This window comes from Carettochelys insculpta, chromosome 22 (assembly GCF_033958435.1).
Source record: "Carettochelys insculpta isolate YL-2023 chromosome 22, ASM3395843v1, whole genome shotgun sequence".
NCBI classification, from domain to species: domain Eukaryota; kingdom Metazoa; phylum Chordata; order Testudines; family Carettochelyidae; genus Carettochelys; species Carettochelys insculpta.
Window position 1 is genome coordinate 3,352,573 of NC_134158.1, and position 12,542 is coordinate 3,365,114.

The 12,542-nt window shown below is 66.9% G+C and overlaps 3 protein-coding genes across 4 annotated transcripts in view; 2 read left to right on the plus strand and 1 right to left on the minus strand.

Moving 5' to 3' along the window:
* The first annotated feature begins 2,685 nt into the window (after positions 1-2,685).
* RPS5 (ribosomal protein S5) lies at positions 2,686-5,400 on the plus strand. The gene is made up of 6 exons (XM_075017333.1): positions 2,686-2,815; positions 3,313-3,418; positions 3,947-4,156; positions 4,273-4,401; positions 4,560-4,658; positions 5,295-5,400. Exons 2-6 carry the CDS (start codon positions 3,314-3,316, stop codon positions 5,361-5,363), a joined length of 612 nt encoding a protein of 203 aa, XP_074873434.1. The 5' UTR covers positions 2,686-2,815; position 3,313; the 3' UTR covers positions 5,364-5,400.
* A 1,584-nt stretch (positions 5,401-6,984) lies between these two features.
* Positions 6,985-9,001, plus strand: LOC142024925 (RING finger protein 225-like). The gene is made up of 2 exons (XM_075017273.1): positions 6,985-7,117; positions 7,853-9,001. Exon 2 carries the CDS (start codon positions 7,912-7,914, stop codon positions 8,821-8,823), a length of 912 nt encoding a protein of 303 aa, XP_074873374.1. The 5' UTR covers positions 6,985-7,117; positions 7,853-7,911; the 3' UTR covers positions 8,824-9,001.
* A 1,441-nt stretch (positions 9,002-10,442) lies between these two features.
* The window catches only part of GABBR1 (gamma-aminobutyric acid type B receptor subunit 1), a 42,396-nt gene continuing 40,296 nt past the window's right edge, over positions 10,443-12,542 (minus strand). The window contains exons 21-23 of one of the 2 annotated variants that reach the window (XR_012648515.1): positions 11,687-11,827; positions 10,664-11,477; positions 10,443-10,619 (exon numbers count right to left, since the gene is read on the minus strand). Coding sequence is in view for 1 of the 2 variants with exons in the window: in XM_075016921.1 (XP_074873022.1) it covers positions 11,241-11,477; positions 11,687-11,827 (378 nt within the window). In the remaining variant the exon portion in view is untranslated. Of the gene's footprint in view, positions 11,478-11,686; positions 11,828-12,542 lie in introns of both variants that reach the window. The other variant, XM_075016921.1, reaches the window with a different exon arrangement.

Below are 12,542 nucleotides of genomic sequence, written 5' to 3' on the forward strand. Positions count from 1 at the left end.
GCGGCCCTGTTCTCCTGGGTGGGGGATGAAGGACAGAGCAGAGGGGTGGGGAGAGAGGGGCTCAGGTAGCCCTGTTCTCCTGGGTGGGGGATGAAGGACACAGGAGAGGGGTGGGGAGAGAGGGGCCCAGGCGGCCCTGTTCTCCTGGGTGGGGGATGAAGGACAGAGGAGAGGGGTGGGGAGAGAGGGGCTCAGGTAGCCCTGTTCTCCTGGGTGGGGGATGAAGGACACAGGAGAGGGGTGGGGAGAGAGGGGCCCAGGCGGCCCTGTTCTCCTGGGTGGGGGATGAAGAACAGAGGAGAGGGGTGGGGAGAGAGGGGCTCAGGTAGCCCTGTTCTCCTGGGTGGGGGATGAAGGACAGAGGAGAGGGGTGGGGAGAGAGGGGCTCAGGTAGCCCTGTTCTCCTGGGTGGGGGATGAAGGACACAGGAGAGGGGTGGGGAGAGAGGGGCCCAGGCGGCCCTGTTCTCCTGGGTGGGGGACGAAGGACAGAGCAGAGGGGTGGGGAGAGAGGGGCCCAGGCGGCCCTGTTCTCCTGGGTGGGGGATGAAGGACAGAGCAGAGGGGTGGGGAGAGAGGGGCCCAGGCGGCCCTGTTCTCCTGGGTGGGGGATGAAGGACAGAGGGGAGGGGTGGGGAGAGAGGGGCCCACGCGGCCCAGTTCTCCTGGGTGGGGGATGAAGGATGGGGGAGTAGCCGCTGCAGGGGTATGGGAAGCTCAGCTGGAGGCCGGGGCTGCGGGACTGGGCAGGGGACCTCAGAGCTGCTGTGCTGAGGGAGGCCAGGCCTCTGCTGGGATCAGCGTTCAGCCCACCTCCCCTTTTACGCCGGCTGAGAGTCGCTCCGGGCTGGAGAACAGGGTTGGGTTAGTCCCTCTTTGCGTGGGAGTCTGGGGGGCCCAGAGCGATGGGACTCCCCAAGGGGCCCACGGCAGTGACAGGCGCTGAGAGGAGCGAGCCCAGGAGGGGGAGGAGCCACCCCGAGGAAGGATGGAGTCCCCGAGAAGGGGCTGTCACACTGGAGGGGGATGCCTCTCTCCCAGCTCATACGGGCCAAGTCCGCAATGAGCCCTGACAGCCAGCAGCGTGTGCTGCTTCTGGTGGTTCACATCCAGGCACTCCTCGTGCGCACAGCAAAATTATTCCACCCAGGAGAGAAAATACCAGCAGGAGCCCTGAGCACGGACTGTTGGAAGGGGGAGAAACCGCCCTGGTGCCGGAAGCCCCACATCATGGACCGTGTGGCTGGAGAACAACGAGTTGGCCAGTCAGGACAGGGAAACACTACCTGCTATAAAACCACAAATGCGATGTGGGGCGGTCGCGCCTTCCACCCAGACAAGATGCTTGGTGTGGTGGCCACCCCCGGGACGGCCGCCTTGGCTGGGGCCTCAGAGCTCTGCCCGGTCTGAGCGCTGTGCAGGGCTGCTGGCTGTGAACTGGTGACTCCGTGCTGCACAGCGCTAGGGCCAGAGGAGCTGGGGCAGGTTTCAGTCAGATCCCGAGAGCGTCTCCTCCCGGCGTGTGAAGCTGTGCAGATACACTGCAGCGTCTGCCCGTAGGACGGGTGGCTAGGCTGCGCCCGGCTTGGGCCGGCTGGCTGAACGTGGGCCCGTCTCAGCTCCCTCGTGCCTCAGTTTCCCCACATGTAAAAGCAGGGAAACAATCTTGCCCCTCCCAGGCAAAGAGCTGGAAAGCCCAGGGTGAGTTTAAACACCAGCGCCCTCCCCCCACCCGCCCACACGTGTTTCAGGGAGGGGCCAAGACGGACTGTACCCCAGGCCCCCAGCTATGTTACGTCCAAGTCCTGGCCCAGCTCCCAGCCCTCAGTCAGCTCAGCCCCCACCCACACTGTTTTCTACCCACTGCATGTGCTATCTCTGTGTGGGGCCCCAGCTCCAGGCTCTGGGGTGAGCGCCCACCTCGGGGGGGTGGGGAAGCAGTCTGTGGGGAGAGCCCCAGACCTGGGGGCGCACTCTGTGGGGTGAGCCCCAGACCCAGGAGGGGCAATCTGTGGGATGAGCCCCAGCCTGGGGGGGGGTGGTCTGTGGGATGAGCCTCAGATCCGGGGGGGTGGTCTGTGGGGTGAGCCCCAGCCTGGGGGGGGCGGTCTGTGGAGTGAGCCCCAGACCTGGAGGGGCAGTATGTGGGGTGAGCCCCAGCCTGGGGGGAGGGGCAGCCTCTGGGATGAGCCCCAGACCCCCCACCCCGTGGTGGTACAAGCCTGGGCTCAAGCACGAGCCGGGCAGGGGCTTCACACCACTACCCACGTGGAGACGGGAACTGAGGGCAGCTGCCCTCACTAGACATGGCGTCGCTCGCGCGACAGCAACCAATGCGCAAGCGCATCAGCCAGGCCGTCCGGCAAATCGGAGGGCCGCGAGGACAGGGGCTGCCCCCTTCGCAGTCCGCACGCGCAAAATAAGCGGCGGCGGAAGGGGAGGGTGGAAAGGGCACCTCTTGCGCATGCGCTTTCCCGAGCGGCCATTCTGACAGGCGCGGGTGATCGGCGCCTGCGCATGCGTCAGAGAGGGAGGCCGGCGGAAGTCTCCCCTTCGTCCCGCCTCCCTAGGGCGCCATTTCCGGAAGCGGGGTGCGGCGGGAAGAAGACACGCGTGCGCACACGCACAACGGGTAGGCGGGTAAAGCCCGGGGCGGAAGTTGGGCTTCAGAGCCCCTCGCCGCGCCTGTGCGGCAGCGTGTCGCATGCGCAGTGCGCCGCCGGAAGGTCGGCCGGGCCCTCCTCCATCATAAGAGCCCGGGAGACCCCGTGTTGCCTTCTTTTTCCTGTGCCTGACGCCGCCGGAGCTGCTGCCATGTGAGTGCGCGAGGGGGGCGGGGGATGGAACGCGAGGGGGCGGATGGAATCCTGGCGGGGGGGCGGGCGTGGAACGCGGGGGGGCGGATGGAATCCTGGCGGGGGGGGGGGGGGATGGAACGCGAGGGGGCGGATGGAATCCTGGCGGGGGGGGCGTGGAACGCGGGGGGGCGGATGGAATCCTGGCGGGGGAGGGTAGAGGGGGGGGGGTCCGCGCGTGGGCGCTCGGTGGGGCTCGCGTGGGCGGTGGTTTCTCCGGGCAGCGAGGTGGCCCCAGCCCTGCTGGGTGGGCGCGTCTGGACTCCTCCGTGGGCGCAGGCGGTGCGGGGGGCCCGGCCTGGAGGCTGCCCTCGCTGTGCCCCCCGCAGGCCCCACGGTAACTGGGGGAGGGGGTGCTCCGTCGGCGGCGGGCCGGGACTGGGCCAGGAGAGGGCTGCGTGCAGTAGGGGTGCAGGGGCGCTGCATTGCCTGACCCCCCCCTTGCGCCTCCCCCCCAGAATGGCCGACTGGGAGACGGCACCCGCTGTGGCGGAGACACCCGATATCAAGCTCTTCGGGAAATGGAGCACGGATGACGTCCAGATCAACGACATCTCTCTGCAGGTGTGGGCGTGGGGTGGGACGCCTGAGCCGCCTGCCTGCCCCCCAGGCGTGCCCTTGGGATGGGGTAGGATCCTGGGCTCCCCTCATGGCACCTGTGGGGGTGGGGCAGGATGCCAGGGTCTCTTTGTGACAGCCTGTGCCCCATGCAGGGCACTGGGGAGGATGCTTGGCTCTTCTCTGTGCCCTAGGGATGGTGGGGCAGGATCCCGGGGTCCACTCATGATGCCTCTGTGCCCTATGGGGATGGGGCAGAACGCTGGGGTCCCCTCGTGACACCTGTGGGGGTGGGGCAGGATGCCAGGGTCCCTTTGTGACACCTCTGTGCCCTCTGGATGGTGGGGCAGGATCCTAGGGTCCCCTCATGGCACCTCTGTGCCCTGTGGACGGGGTGGGGTTAGGAGCCTGGGGTCCCCCTCCCTGCCACCTCCTGTCCTCTGCACTGTGGTGGGAAGGGGGAGGCTGCCCCCTTGCTCTCGGGGTGGGGCAGCTCCCTTCCCGGCCCCACTGAACCGGTGCCTCCTGGTGCAGGACTACATCGCGGTGAAGGAGAAGTACGCCAAGTACCTGCCCCACAGCGCCGGGCGCTACGCGGCCAAGCGCTTCCGCAAGGCCCAGTGCCCCATCGTGGAGCGCCTCACCAACTCCATGATGATGCATGGTCGCAACAATGGCAAGAAGCTGATGACTGTGCGCATCGTCAAGCACGCCTTCGAGATCATCCACCTGCTCACCGGGGAGGTGGGCGCTGGGGGGTGGGGTGGGCAGAGGGCGTGTGGGGTCTGGCAGCTGCATGGAGGGGAGGGGTTGGGGAGCCCCACCCTGGCTGACCTGTCCCTGTCCCCATTCCTGCCCAGAACCCCCTGCAGGTCCTGGTCAACGCCATCATCAACAGTGGGCCCAGGGAGGACTCGACCCGCATCGGCCGCGCTGGCACTGTCCGCAGACAGGCCGTGGACGTCTCCCCGCTGCGCCGGGTCAACCAGGTACCCGCCTCTGTGCGATGAGCCCTAGGGCAGGGCTGGGGGTGGCAGCACCCCCTTGCCCCAGCTGTGCACCCCGTGGGCCTGTGTCTTCTCCCTTGTCCAGGCGGGCACCTCCCCCCCCCCGGCTCCACGCCCAGTGACCCCCTCTTCTGCCCCAGGCCATCTGGCTGCTGTGCACTGGCGCCCGCGAAGCTGCCTTCCGCAACATCAAGACCATCGCTGAGTGCCTGGCCGACGAGCTGATCAACGCTGCCAAGGTGAGCCGCTGGGCTCCCAGCGAGCGCCGTGCCCCCCTGGGTGCTGTCCGCCCTGCAGGACCTGGCACTCAGCCCCCTGTGGGTCGGGCTGGCCATCCCGAGGTACAGTCCCACCATGACAGCCCCTTGTTTGCACACACATGGGTGTCCAGGGGTCACCACGCTGCCTGGCTGCCCTCTCAGGGTGAAGCCAGCCTGGGCCGCTGCCTTCCTGCAGAGACTATGCCTGTCCCACTGGGAGTGATGGTGGAAGGGAGGAGTCCTGGCTCTGGGACTCCACGTGGGACTTGCAGTGCAGGGCTGCAGGCCGGATCCTGCCCCAGGCAGTTGAAATCCAGATGGGCCGTTTGTCCCCTGTGCAGGGGAGGGGAACTGTGAGGGCTGCATGTGCCTTGTGGGCGGGTGCAGGGCTCCCATGGAGTTGAGCGCTTGGGCAGGGTTACGGTTAGAGCGTCCAGCGTCAGCCAGCTGCTTGCAGGCGCCCATGGCTGGCGGGATGTTCCCAGGCCGGTGCACACCTTTGACAACTTGTTTTGCTCCTGGATGGGAACAACGAGAGGGACCCTTGGGGCAGGGGCAAGGGGTGGGGATGCACTGCCATGGCAGGGGCAGATCTCACTGTCTCTTACTCTCCAGGGCTCCTCCAACTCCTATGCCATCAAGAAGAAGGATGAGCTGGAGCGCGTGGCCAAGTCGAACCGTTAGCCCTGTGGCAGTGGCTCCAATAAAGTGATTCCACTCACCCCGTGTCCTCTGTGGGTCTGAGGGTGTCCCAGCTGCCCGCCTTCTCCTGACTTGTTGCCCTGGCTGGGGGGTGGGCGTATCTCCCCAGTCAGGGCTGGGGCCTTTGCCCTGGGGTGGCTGGAGGTGGGTCAGGGAGGGCGGGCCCTGGTTGCTATGATGGGTGTTTTGTGGCTGTGATAAGTGGGGGGGCTTACGGAGTGGGGGGTGTCCTGGCCGAGCCTGGGGGTGCGTGTGAGGTGGTCAGCCCATGTTCCAGCTGTGGGTGGTGTGTCTCAGAGGGTGGATAAGAGGGTAAATCTCTGTGCAGGGCCGTGGGAGTGAAGGCCCTGGAGGGGGAAGGAAAGAGCAGGGGGGGAGGGGTGGCCTAGAGTGGGTGCTTGGCTCTGATGTGTGGGGAGGGACAGGCTCGGCCTTTTCGGCTCCCTTTCCCTTCTGTTCTGCGCTGCCCTCGCTGGGGACCCCCACAGCCTGGCCCATGAGAATGGCCACAGCCTCAGCAATGGTCCAGCTAGGCCAGCGTCCTGCCTCCCACCAGCTGCCCCAGAGGGAGTGAGCTGAAGCTCTCTGGCCCCTGATAGGTCCTCCACGGGCCTGGCTCATAGCCACTGTCCAGAGTGGATCTAGCTCTGGTGTGACCTGGGTGAGGGGCAGGGGGAAGGCAAAGCTTAGCTCTCCCCTAGCCCTGTTACACCAGCCTGAGAGGGGGAACACAAGACAGGTCCAGGCCCTGCTGGGGGTGGGGGGTAAAACCCTAGACACAGCTGCAGTGTGGCTCCTGGGCCCTTCCCCTCCCTCACACCTGCTATGGGGTGTGCCCCCCCCCCCCCCCCCCAGCTAGGAGAGGGTGCAGGGCAGTGGTGGAGCCCAGGCCAGACACTGCACTTGGTAGGGTGGTGGAGGGAACCGGTTCCCCAGGTAGGGCCGGCCTGGGCCCAGCCCATCAGAACAGCAGGGCTGGGTCATAGGCTCAGGGTACTGGGCTGCTGCAAGCCAGTGGGGCCAGGTGGCTGCCTTGGCAGGTTGGGGGCCGGGCCGCAGCCCTGGCCCAGCTGCGGGGGAGAGGGCTGGTTCCCAGCTGCCTTGGCCTGGTTCCCAGCTTAGGGCTGTGACCAGGAGGCACCCTGCTGCCTGGCTTGGCCGTGCCCTGTGGCACAGCTGGCTGAGTGCCAGTCCCAGCCACTGGCTGACCAGGGAATGGGGGTGTGGGGGGTGCTGGGTTGGATTCATGGGTGCACCTGGGGTTTCCCCAGCTGGGGGCCTCAAGGCAGGGGCTGCTGTGCTGTGGGGTTCTAATGTGGGACTTAGCAGGAGGGCACAGGTGCTTAGGGGATGTGGGAGGGTGAGTGCACCAGGGGGCTTGGTGGAGGGCCCTCCGGCTGTGGCAGTCGGGGTGGCTAGGCAGTGGTGTTACTGCCAGTGGGGGGCCTCAAGCAGGGGGGCCGCGGTGGGGTGCATGCCATGGCCAGGGACTGAAGGGTTAACCCGGCTGGCCAGCCCGGCACATTCCTGGCCAGTGGCCAGGGGGCGGGAATGCGGTGGCACTGGCTGGTGCCGGTCCCCTGGGCGCACCCAGCCCGTCGGGGCGGCACTGCATGGGGCAGGCTCCTCGGCACGGCAGGGGGCAGATTCCACAGCCCACAGCCACCATCCGGCAGCATCCGGAGCCCGAGCAGCGGCACACCTGTGAGAGCCCGGCCGCACCTGGCCCGGAGTCGGTGAGCCTGGTGGAGCCCAGGGCTGGAGCGCAGACACCGTGGGGGTGGGGAGGGGCATTGACACGGCTGGGGGAGCCCAGGGCTGGGCTGACAGACTGGTGCGCTGTGGGTTGCGGGGGGCGGGGGGGGTGCCTAGCAGGGCTGGGCTCGCAGGGTGGGGGGGAGAACTGTCAGGGCTGTGGGGCACAGGCCTGAGCTGCTGTAGGCTGTGGTGGGAAGGTTGGCAGGGCTGTGGGGCAGGGTGGCCCTGGCATGGCTGGGCTGATGGGCTGTGGGGGGCATTGACAGGGCTACGGGGAGGGACAGGGCTGTGGAGGTTGGACCTATAGGGCTGGGCTGATGGAGGCTGTGGGGTGGGAGTGGGGAAGGCACTGACAGGATGGTGGCGGGGGGCGGGGGGGCTGGGCTGCTGGAGGCTGGCACAGCTGGGCTAATGGGCTGTGTAAGCTCACTGGCAAGGCTGTGGGGCACAGGGCTGGGCTGGAGGGAAGGGCTTGGGCCATGGCAGCGCGGGGCTGACTGGCGCTATGGGGCAGGTGTGGGGTAACATCAGGCCTGGCCTAGCTATGCTATGCTATGCTGGGGGGGGAGACACCCCCCCCCCCGGTGTCTGCCTGTGGGCGTGCAGGGCGTGCTCCCAGATCATGGGGCCCAGAGCTAGCCGTGGGGTGGGGCACAGCCCATGGGTGCCTTATCTCCCTGGGTAAATATGGCCCTTTCTACCTTCCCTCCCAGAGCTGCTGGCCAGGCCAGGCCTGAGGCGCCTGCGTCCCGCCCAGCCGGGCCGGCACGGCATGGCACAGCCGGAGCCGCAGGGGGACCCGGATGTGGAGCCGGTGCCGGGGGGCGCCTGGGGGCCAGCGGCGGAGGAGGCCGAGGAGGAGGAGGGGGCGCTGGACTGCGTGATCTGCTTCTCGCCCTACGACCGGCTCTTCAAGGTGCCCAAGGCGCTGGCCTGCGGGCACACCTTCTGCCTGGAGTGCCTGGCCCGGCTCAGCGTGGCCTCGGAGCAGGGCCGGGCCCTTCGCTGCCCCGTGTGCCGCGAGCCCACCCACCTGCCCGCCCGCAAGGGGCTGCCCGGCCTGCCCACCCGCCGGGACCTACTGGCCCGCCTACCCCTGGCGCCCCACGGCCCCGGATCCGTGCGCTTCAGCCGCCGGCGGGGGCTGCTCTATGTGCCAGGCTGGGGGCCCCGCAAGGGCCGGGGGCCGGCGCTGCCCAAGCTGGGGGCCGGGCTCAACACCGTCAGCCTGAGCGTGGACGTGGGGCGGCCGGCACCGCGGGGGTTGGGCAGGGGGGTCCGAGGGCTGGGCTGCTCCAGCTGGCCCTTCGCCATGGCCGTGGCCGTGGCCCTCACGCTCACAGTGGGGCTGGTGATCTCGGGGGTCTACATCTTCCTCCTGCTGCCCTCCGCCTCCAGGCCGGGGCTTGGGCTGGGGAACTACAGCTGGCCCCTGCCCAACGGCACCTCGGCGTCCCTGGTGGACAGGCGGCTGCTGACGGAGCCCCCCAGGGCTGCAAGGCTGGGCCCCTCCGGCGACGAGGATCACGAGCTGCGGGGGCCGTATCCTGAACCCCCCCAGGAACTGAGACAGGGACCAGCTGGGGGTCACAAGCCGATGCCACCCCGGGGCCCCAGCAGCCCCACCCCCAAAGGACTCACCCCTGTTTCCTGGGGCTCGGGGGGCCGACAGCCCCAGCCCTGAGCCTGTGCCCCGGGGGGGGGGGGGGGGGGGCGGGGACTTCATCATGGGATCTGCTTGCTGCTGCTACAGGGAATCAGTGACGCCCCACCCCCTCCCCCCGCCAATCCATACCCCTGCCCCTCCAGCCCCACTGGCCACGCGCCCTCCCCTTCTGTCCCCGGCTCATTAAAAGATTTTATTTTTCACTTACCCAGGCTTTGGGGCAGGCGGGCTGGGGAAGCAAAAGTGGGGAAAGCCTGACCTGGGGGGAGGGGGGGTGGGTCAGGACTCCTGGGTTCTCCTGCCTGGGGGTGAGTGGGGGAGGTGGGCAGGACTCCTGCCTGGGAGGCCCGTGGGGTGTGGTGGGGAGGCAGCAGTGCTCCAGCTGGTTCCTCCTTTCCTGGGCTCTGGCGTGGGGAGGGTTAAGGGCCTGGGATCACCTTAGCCCCAGGGCACTGGGCTGGGAGGGGCCCTGGGAGGTGTTTTCCTTGGGGCTGTTTCCTGGGTGCTGGGACCTGGTGCCTCCAGCCTCACCCAGCCCTGAACAGCTCGTCTCAGCCGGGGGGGGGGGGGTGAGCCCAGCCAGGAGTCCTGCACCCAGCGCCCCCCCCCCCGCAACTAGTCCCCACTGCCCTGCCCTCCCAGAGCCTGGCGCAGAGCCCAGCAGTCCTGGCTCCCAGCCTCCTGCTCTCACCACCAGCCCCCACTGCCCTCCCAAGCACCTGGTGCAGAGCCCGAGTCCTGTCGCTCAGCTCCCCGCCCCCCCCCCCACTCACCACCAGCCCCCCACTGCCCTCCCAGCGCCTGGTGCAGAGCCCGAGTCCTGTCGCTCAGCTCCCACCCCCCACTCACCACCAGCCCCCACTGCCCTCCCAGCGCCTGGTGCAGATCCCGAGTCCTGTCGCTCAGCTCCCGCGCCCGCTCCCCCCCGCCCCCCACCACTAGCCCCCACTGCCCTCCCAGCACCTGGTGCAGAGCCCGAGTCCTGTTGCTCAGCTCCCCCCCCACTCACCACTAGCCCCCACTGCCCTCCCAGCGCCTGGTGCAGAGCCCAGCCATTCTGCATTCACCCTAAGTGCCCCTGGAGCACGGCCACAGCTCTGCAGCCGTGTATGGGCAGTCCCATTTCTGGTGCATTGTGACGCACACACCCCACTGTCTCTCCCGCCTGTTGCAGGGGTCCACCTGCCACGCGGTTTGGGAGCTGTGCGTTGTCCAGTGTGTTGCGCCGTGGGCGCCTGTGCTCACGTCATGCGACTCCTGCAGAGCAGCAACCTGGGGAGAGCGTGGCCTGCCAGCTCAGGCACCTGTAAGCGACCCTCGGCAGGCTGGTGGGGTACAGCCAGAAACCTGACCTGAGTGCGCACAGGACAGCCAGGTCTGTGCGGCTGTTTTCACAGGTAACCAGCACAGCTGGGACAGGGGCAGATGAGACAATCCATTGCCCATGGTGCCACACAGGCTGACTGTACACGACAGTCGCTAGATTGCCCTGTGCCTGACATGCCTGCTTATCAGGGAGGTGCTAGAGCAGCGTGACCTGACTGCTGGGCCTGCGGGTGCGGCTGGCTGCTCCAGGACACGTACACAGAGGGCGGCAGACGAACGCTGTGCATAGATCACACAACTGCACACGAGAATAACCGGATCCAGTTGTTCACTGAAGTGCAACTGAGAAAGCAGACCCGGTTGTACACCACAGTCTGACAGTACATCACAGGGACCCGACCCGACGGGCAGTCACACTTGGCTAGTACAGACAAAACACCAGACCCAGTTGTGTGCTACAGTCTGATTATACAGAGAAGTAACCAGATCTGGCTGTGCGCGACAGTCAGCCTGTACTCACACGGAACCAGACCCAGCTGTGCACTACAGTCTGACCGTACTGACAAGTAAACCAGCCCTGGTTTTCTACTACAGCCTGACAGTACACCAGCGCAATCAGACCCAGCTATGCACTACGCTTTGATTGTACATACAAGTCACCAGACCCGGCTGCATGTTACAGTCTGATTGTACTTACACATAACCAAACCTAGTTCTAGGCTACAATAATACTGTACAGATGAATGACTAAATTCAGTTGTGTAGTACACCTTGACCGTAGGTGCCAGTAATGAGATCCGGCTGTGCGTGACGGTACGTTGCGGGCCGCCGGGTCTGATGCTGCCCTGCCACAGTGAGACTGCACGCTTGGCCGGCGTGCTCAAGGGGTGGCGGTCCCCTTCTGGATTCCCCGTCCCCCTCCCATTTCGCCAGGGTGACGAGCAGTCGCCCCCTCCCGCCTGACACAGCCCCTGCTCAAGGTGGCTCAGGCATGGTGCACGTTCCCTGGTGCACCTGGGTCGTGGGCGGGGGAAGGGGGCTGGACGGAGGCAGAGAGATTTGGGAAACCGAGACGTGGCGAGCCCTCAGGCGGCTCCGCCCCTCGGCAGTCACTTGTACAGCAGGTGGACGCGGCTGCCGTCGCAGTTGCTGCGGCCCAGCTTGTCGGCTTGCTCGGAGACGAGGCAGCGCACCAGGGGCAGGCTGGGCACGGGCCCTGCCGCGTTGCTGAAATGGTTGTCGGCCGCGCAGCCGTCCCGGGAAGAGGGGTTGGAGGGTCGGCGCCGGGAGCGCAGCGTCTGCCGGTCCTGCAGCTGCTGGCGGAGCTCGGAGACGCGCTCCTCCTTCTGCCGGGAAGAGGGGCCGGGGTGAGCCAGTGGAATGTCTCCCCAGGCGGGCAATGAGCCCCCTTCCCTCCTGGCCCCCTAAGTCCCCAGCTTTGCAGGGAGGTGGCGTACGGGGAACCTGCAAGTGCTGAGCCAGGCCCCACCATGCACCCCAGGACCGCAACGTGGGACTTCCCTGCCAGGACGGAGGACGGAGCAGCAGCCCTCACCTCGGCAATGATCTTCTCCAGCTCCCGGTTCTCCTTCTCCAGCAGCCGGGATTTCTCCTCCTCGTTGTTGGTGGAGGAGCCTGTCTTCATGGTGTCCTGCTGCTCCGACTGCCACTCGCCCCGGGTGATGAGCCGCCGCATCTGCGACAGGCGTCTCCAGTGACTGTCAGGGACAAGACTACACCCAGAGCACTGACTCCCGAACACCCTCCCATGCCAGCTGCCAGAGGAGATCCGACGGCTGGAGCACTGGCTGCCAGCTACCCCACCACACCGACAGTCAGAGACGAGCCCAACCACCCCACACACAGTCAGAGACAGGCTTACTCCGGAGCACTGCCTACCAATGACCCCTTCAGACACAATGCTGTAACTACAATGCTGACTCCTAACTACACCCTGCGGGTGATTGTCAGAGACAACACAACGCCTCAGCGCTGCACCTGCGGCGTGACAGCAGTACACCCCAACACCAACCTCCTACTGAGTCAGTCAGCACCACGCTACACCCCAAGAAGACCCCCTGAAAACCCAACTAGCTTCTCCCCCTCTGCTGAGTGTCAGACAAGGAACAACGAGCCAGCAGCGCCCCTGGCACAGAGACCCCCCAGACCTCCAGCTACCTCCTCACCTGACCGAGTCACACGAACACCCCACCACTACACCCACAGCTCCAACCTCCTCCCCTCGCCGACTGGTAGAGACAGCGTCCCACGGCTAACTCCAGGCTGAAGGTTGGCAGCCCCCTGGTGCTACCCCTGCACAGTCGGACGGGGAGCAAACAGCCCCAGACTCTGCCGGGGCAGAGATCGCAACCCGTCTCCGCTGGCAGGGCGCGGCAGGGCAGGGCAGGCCC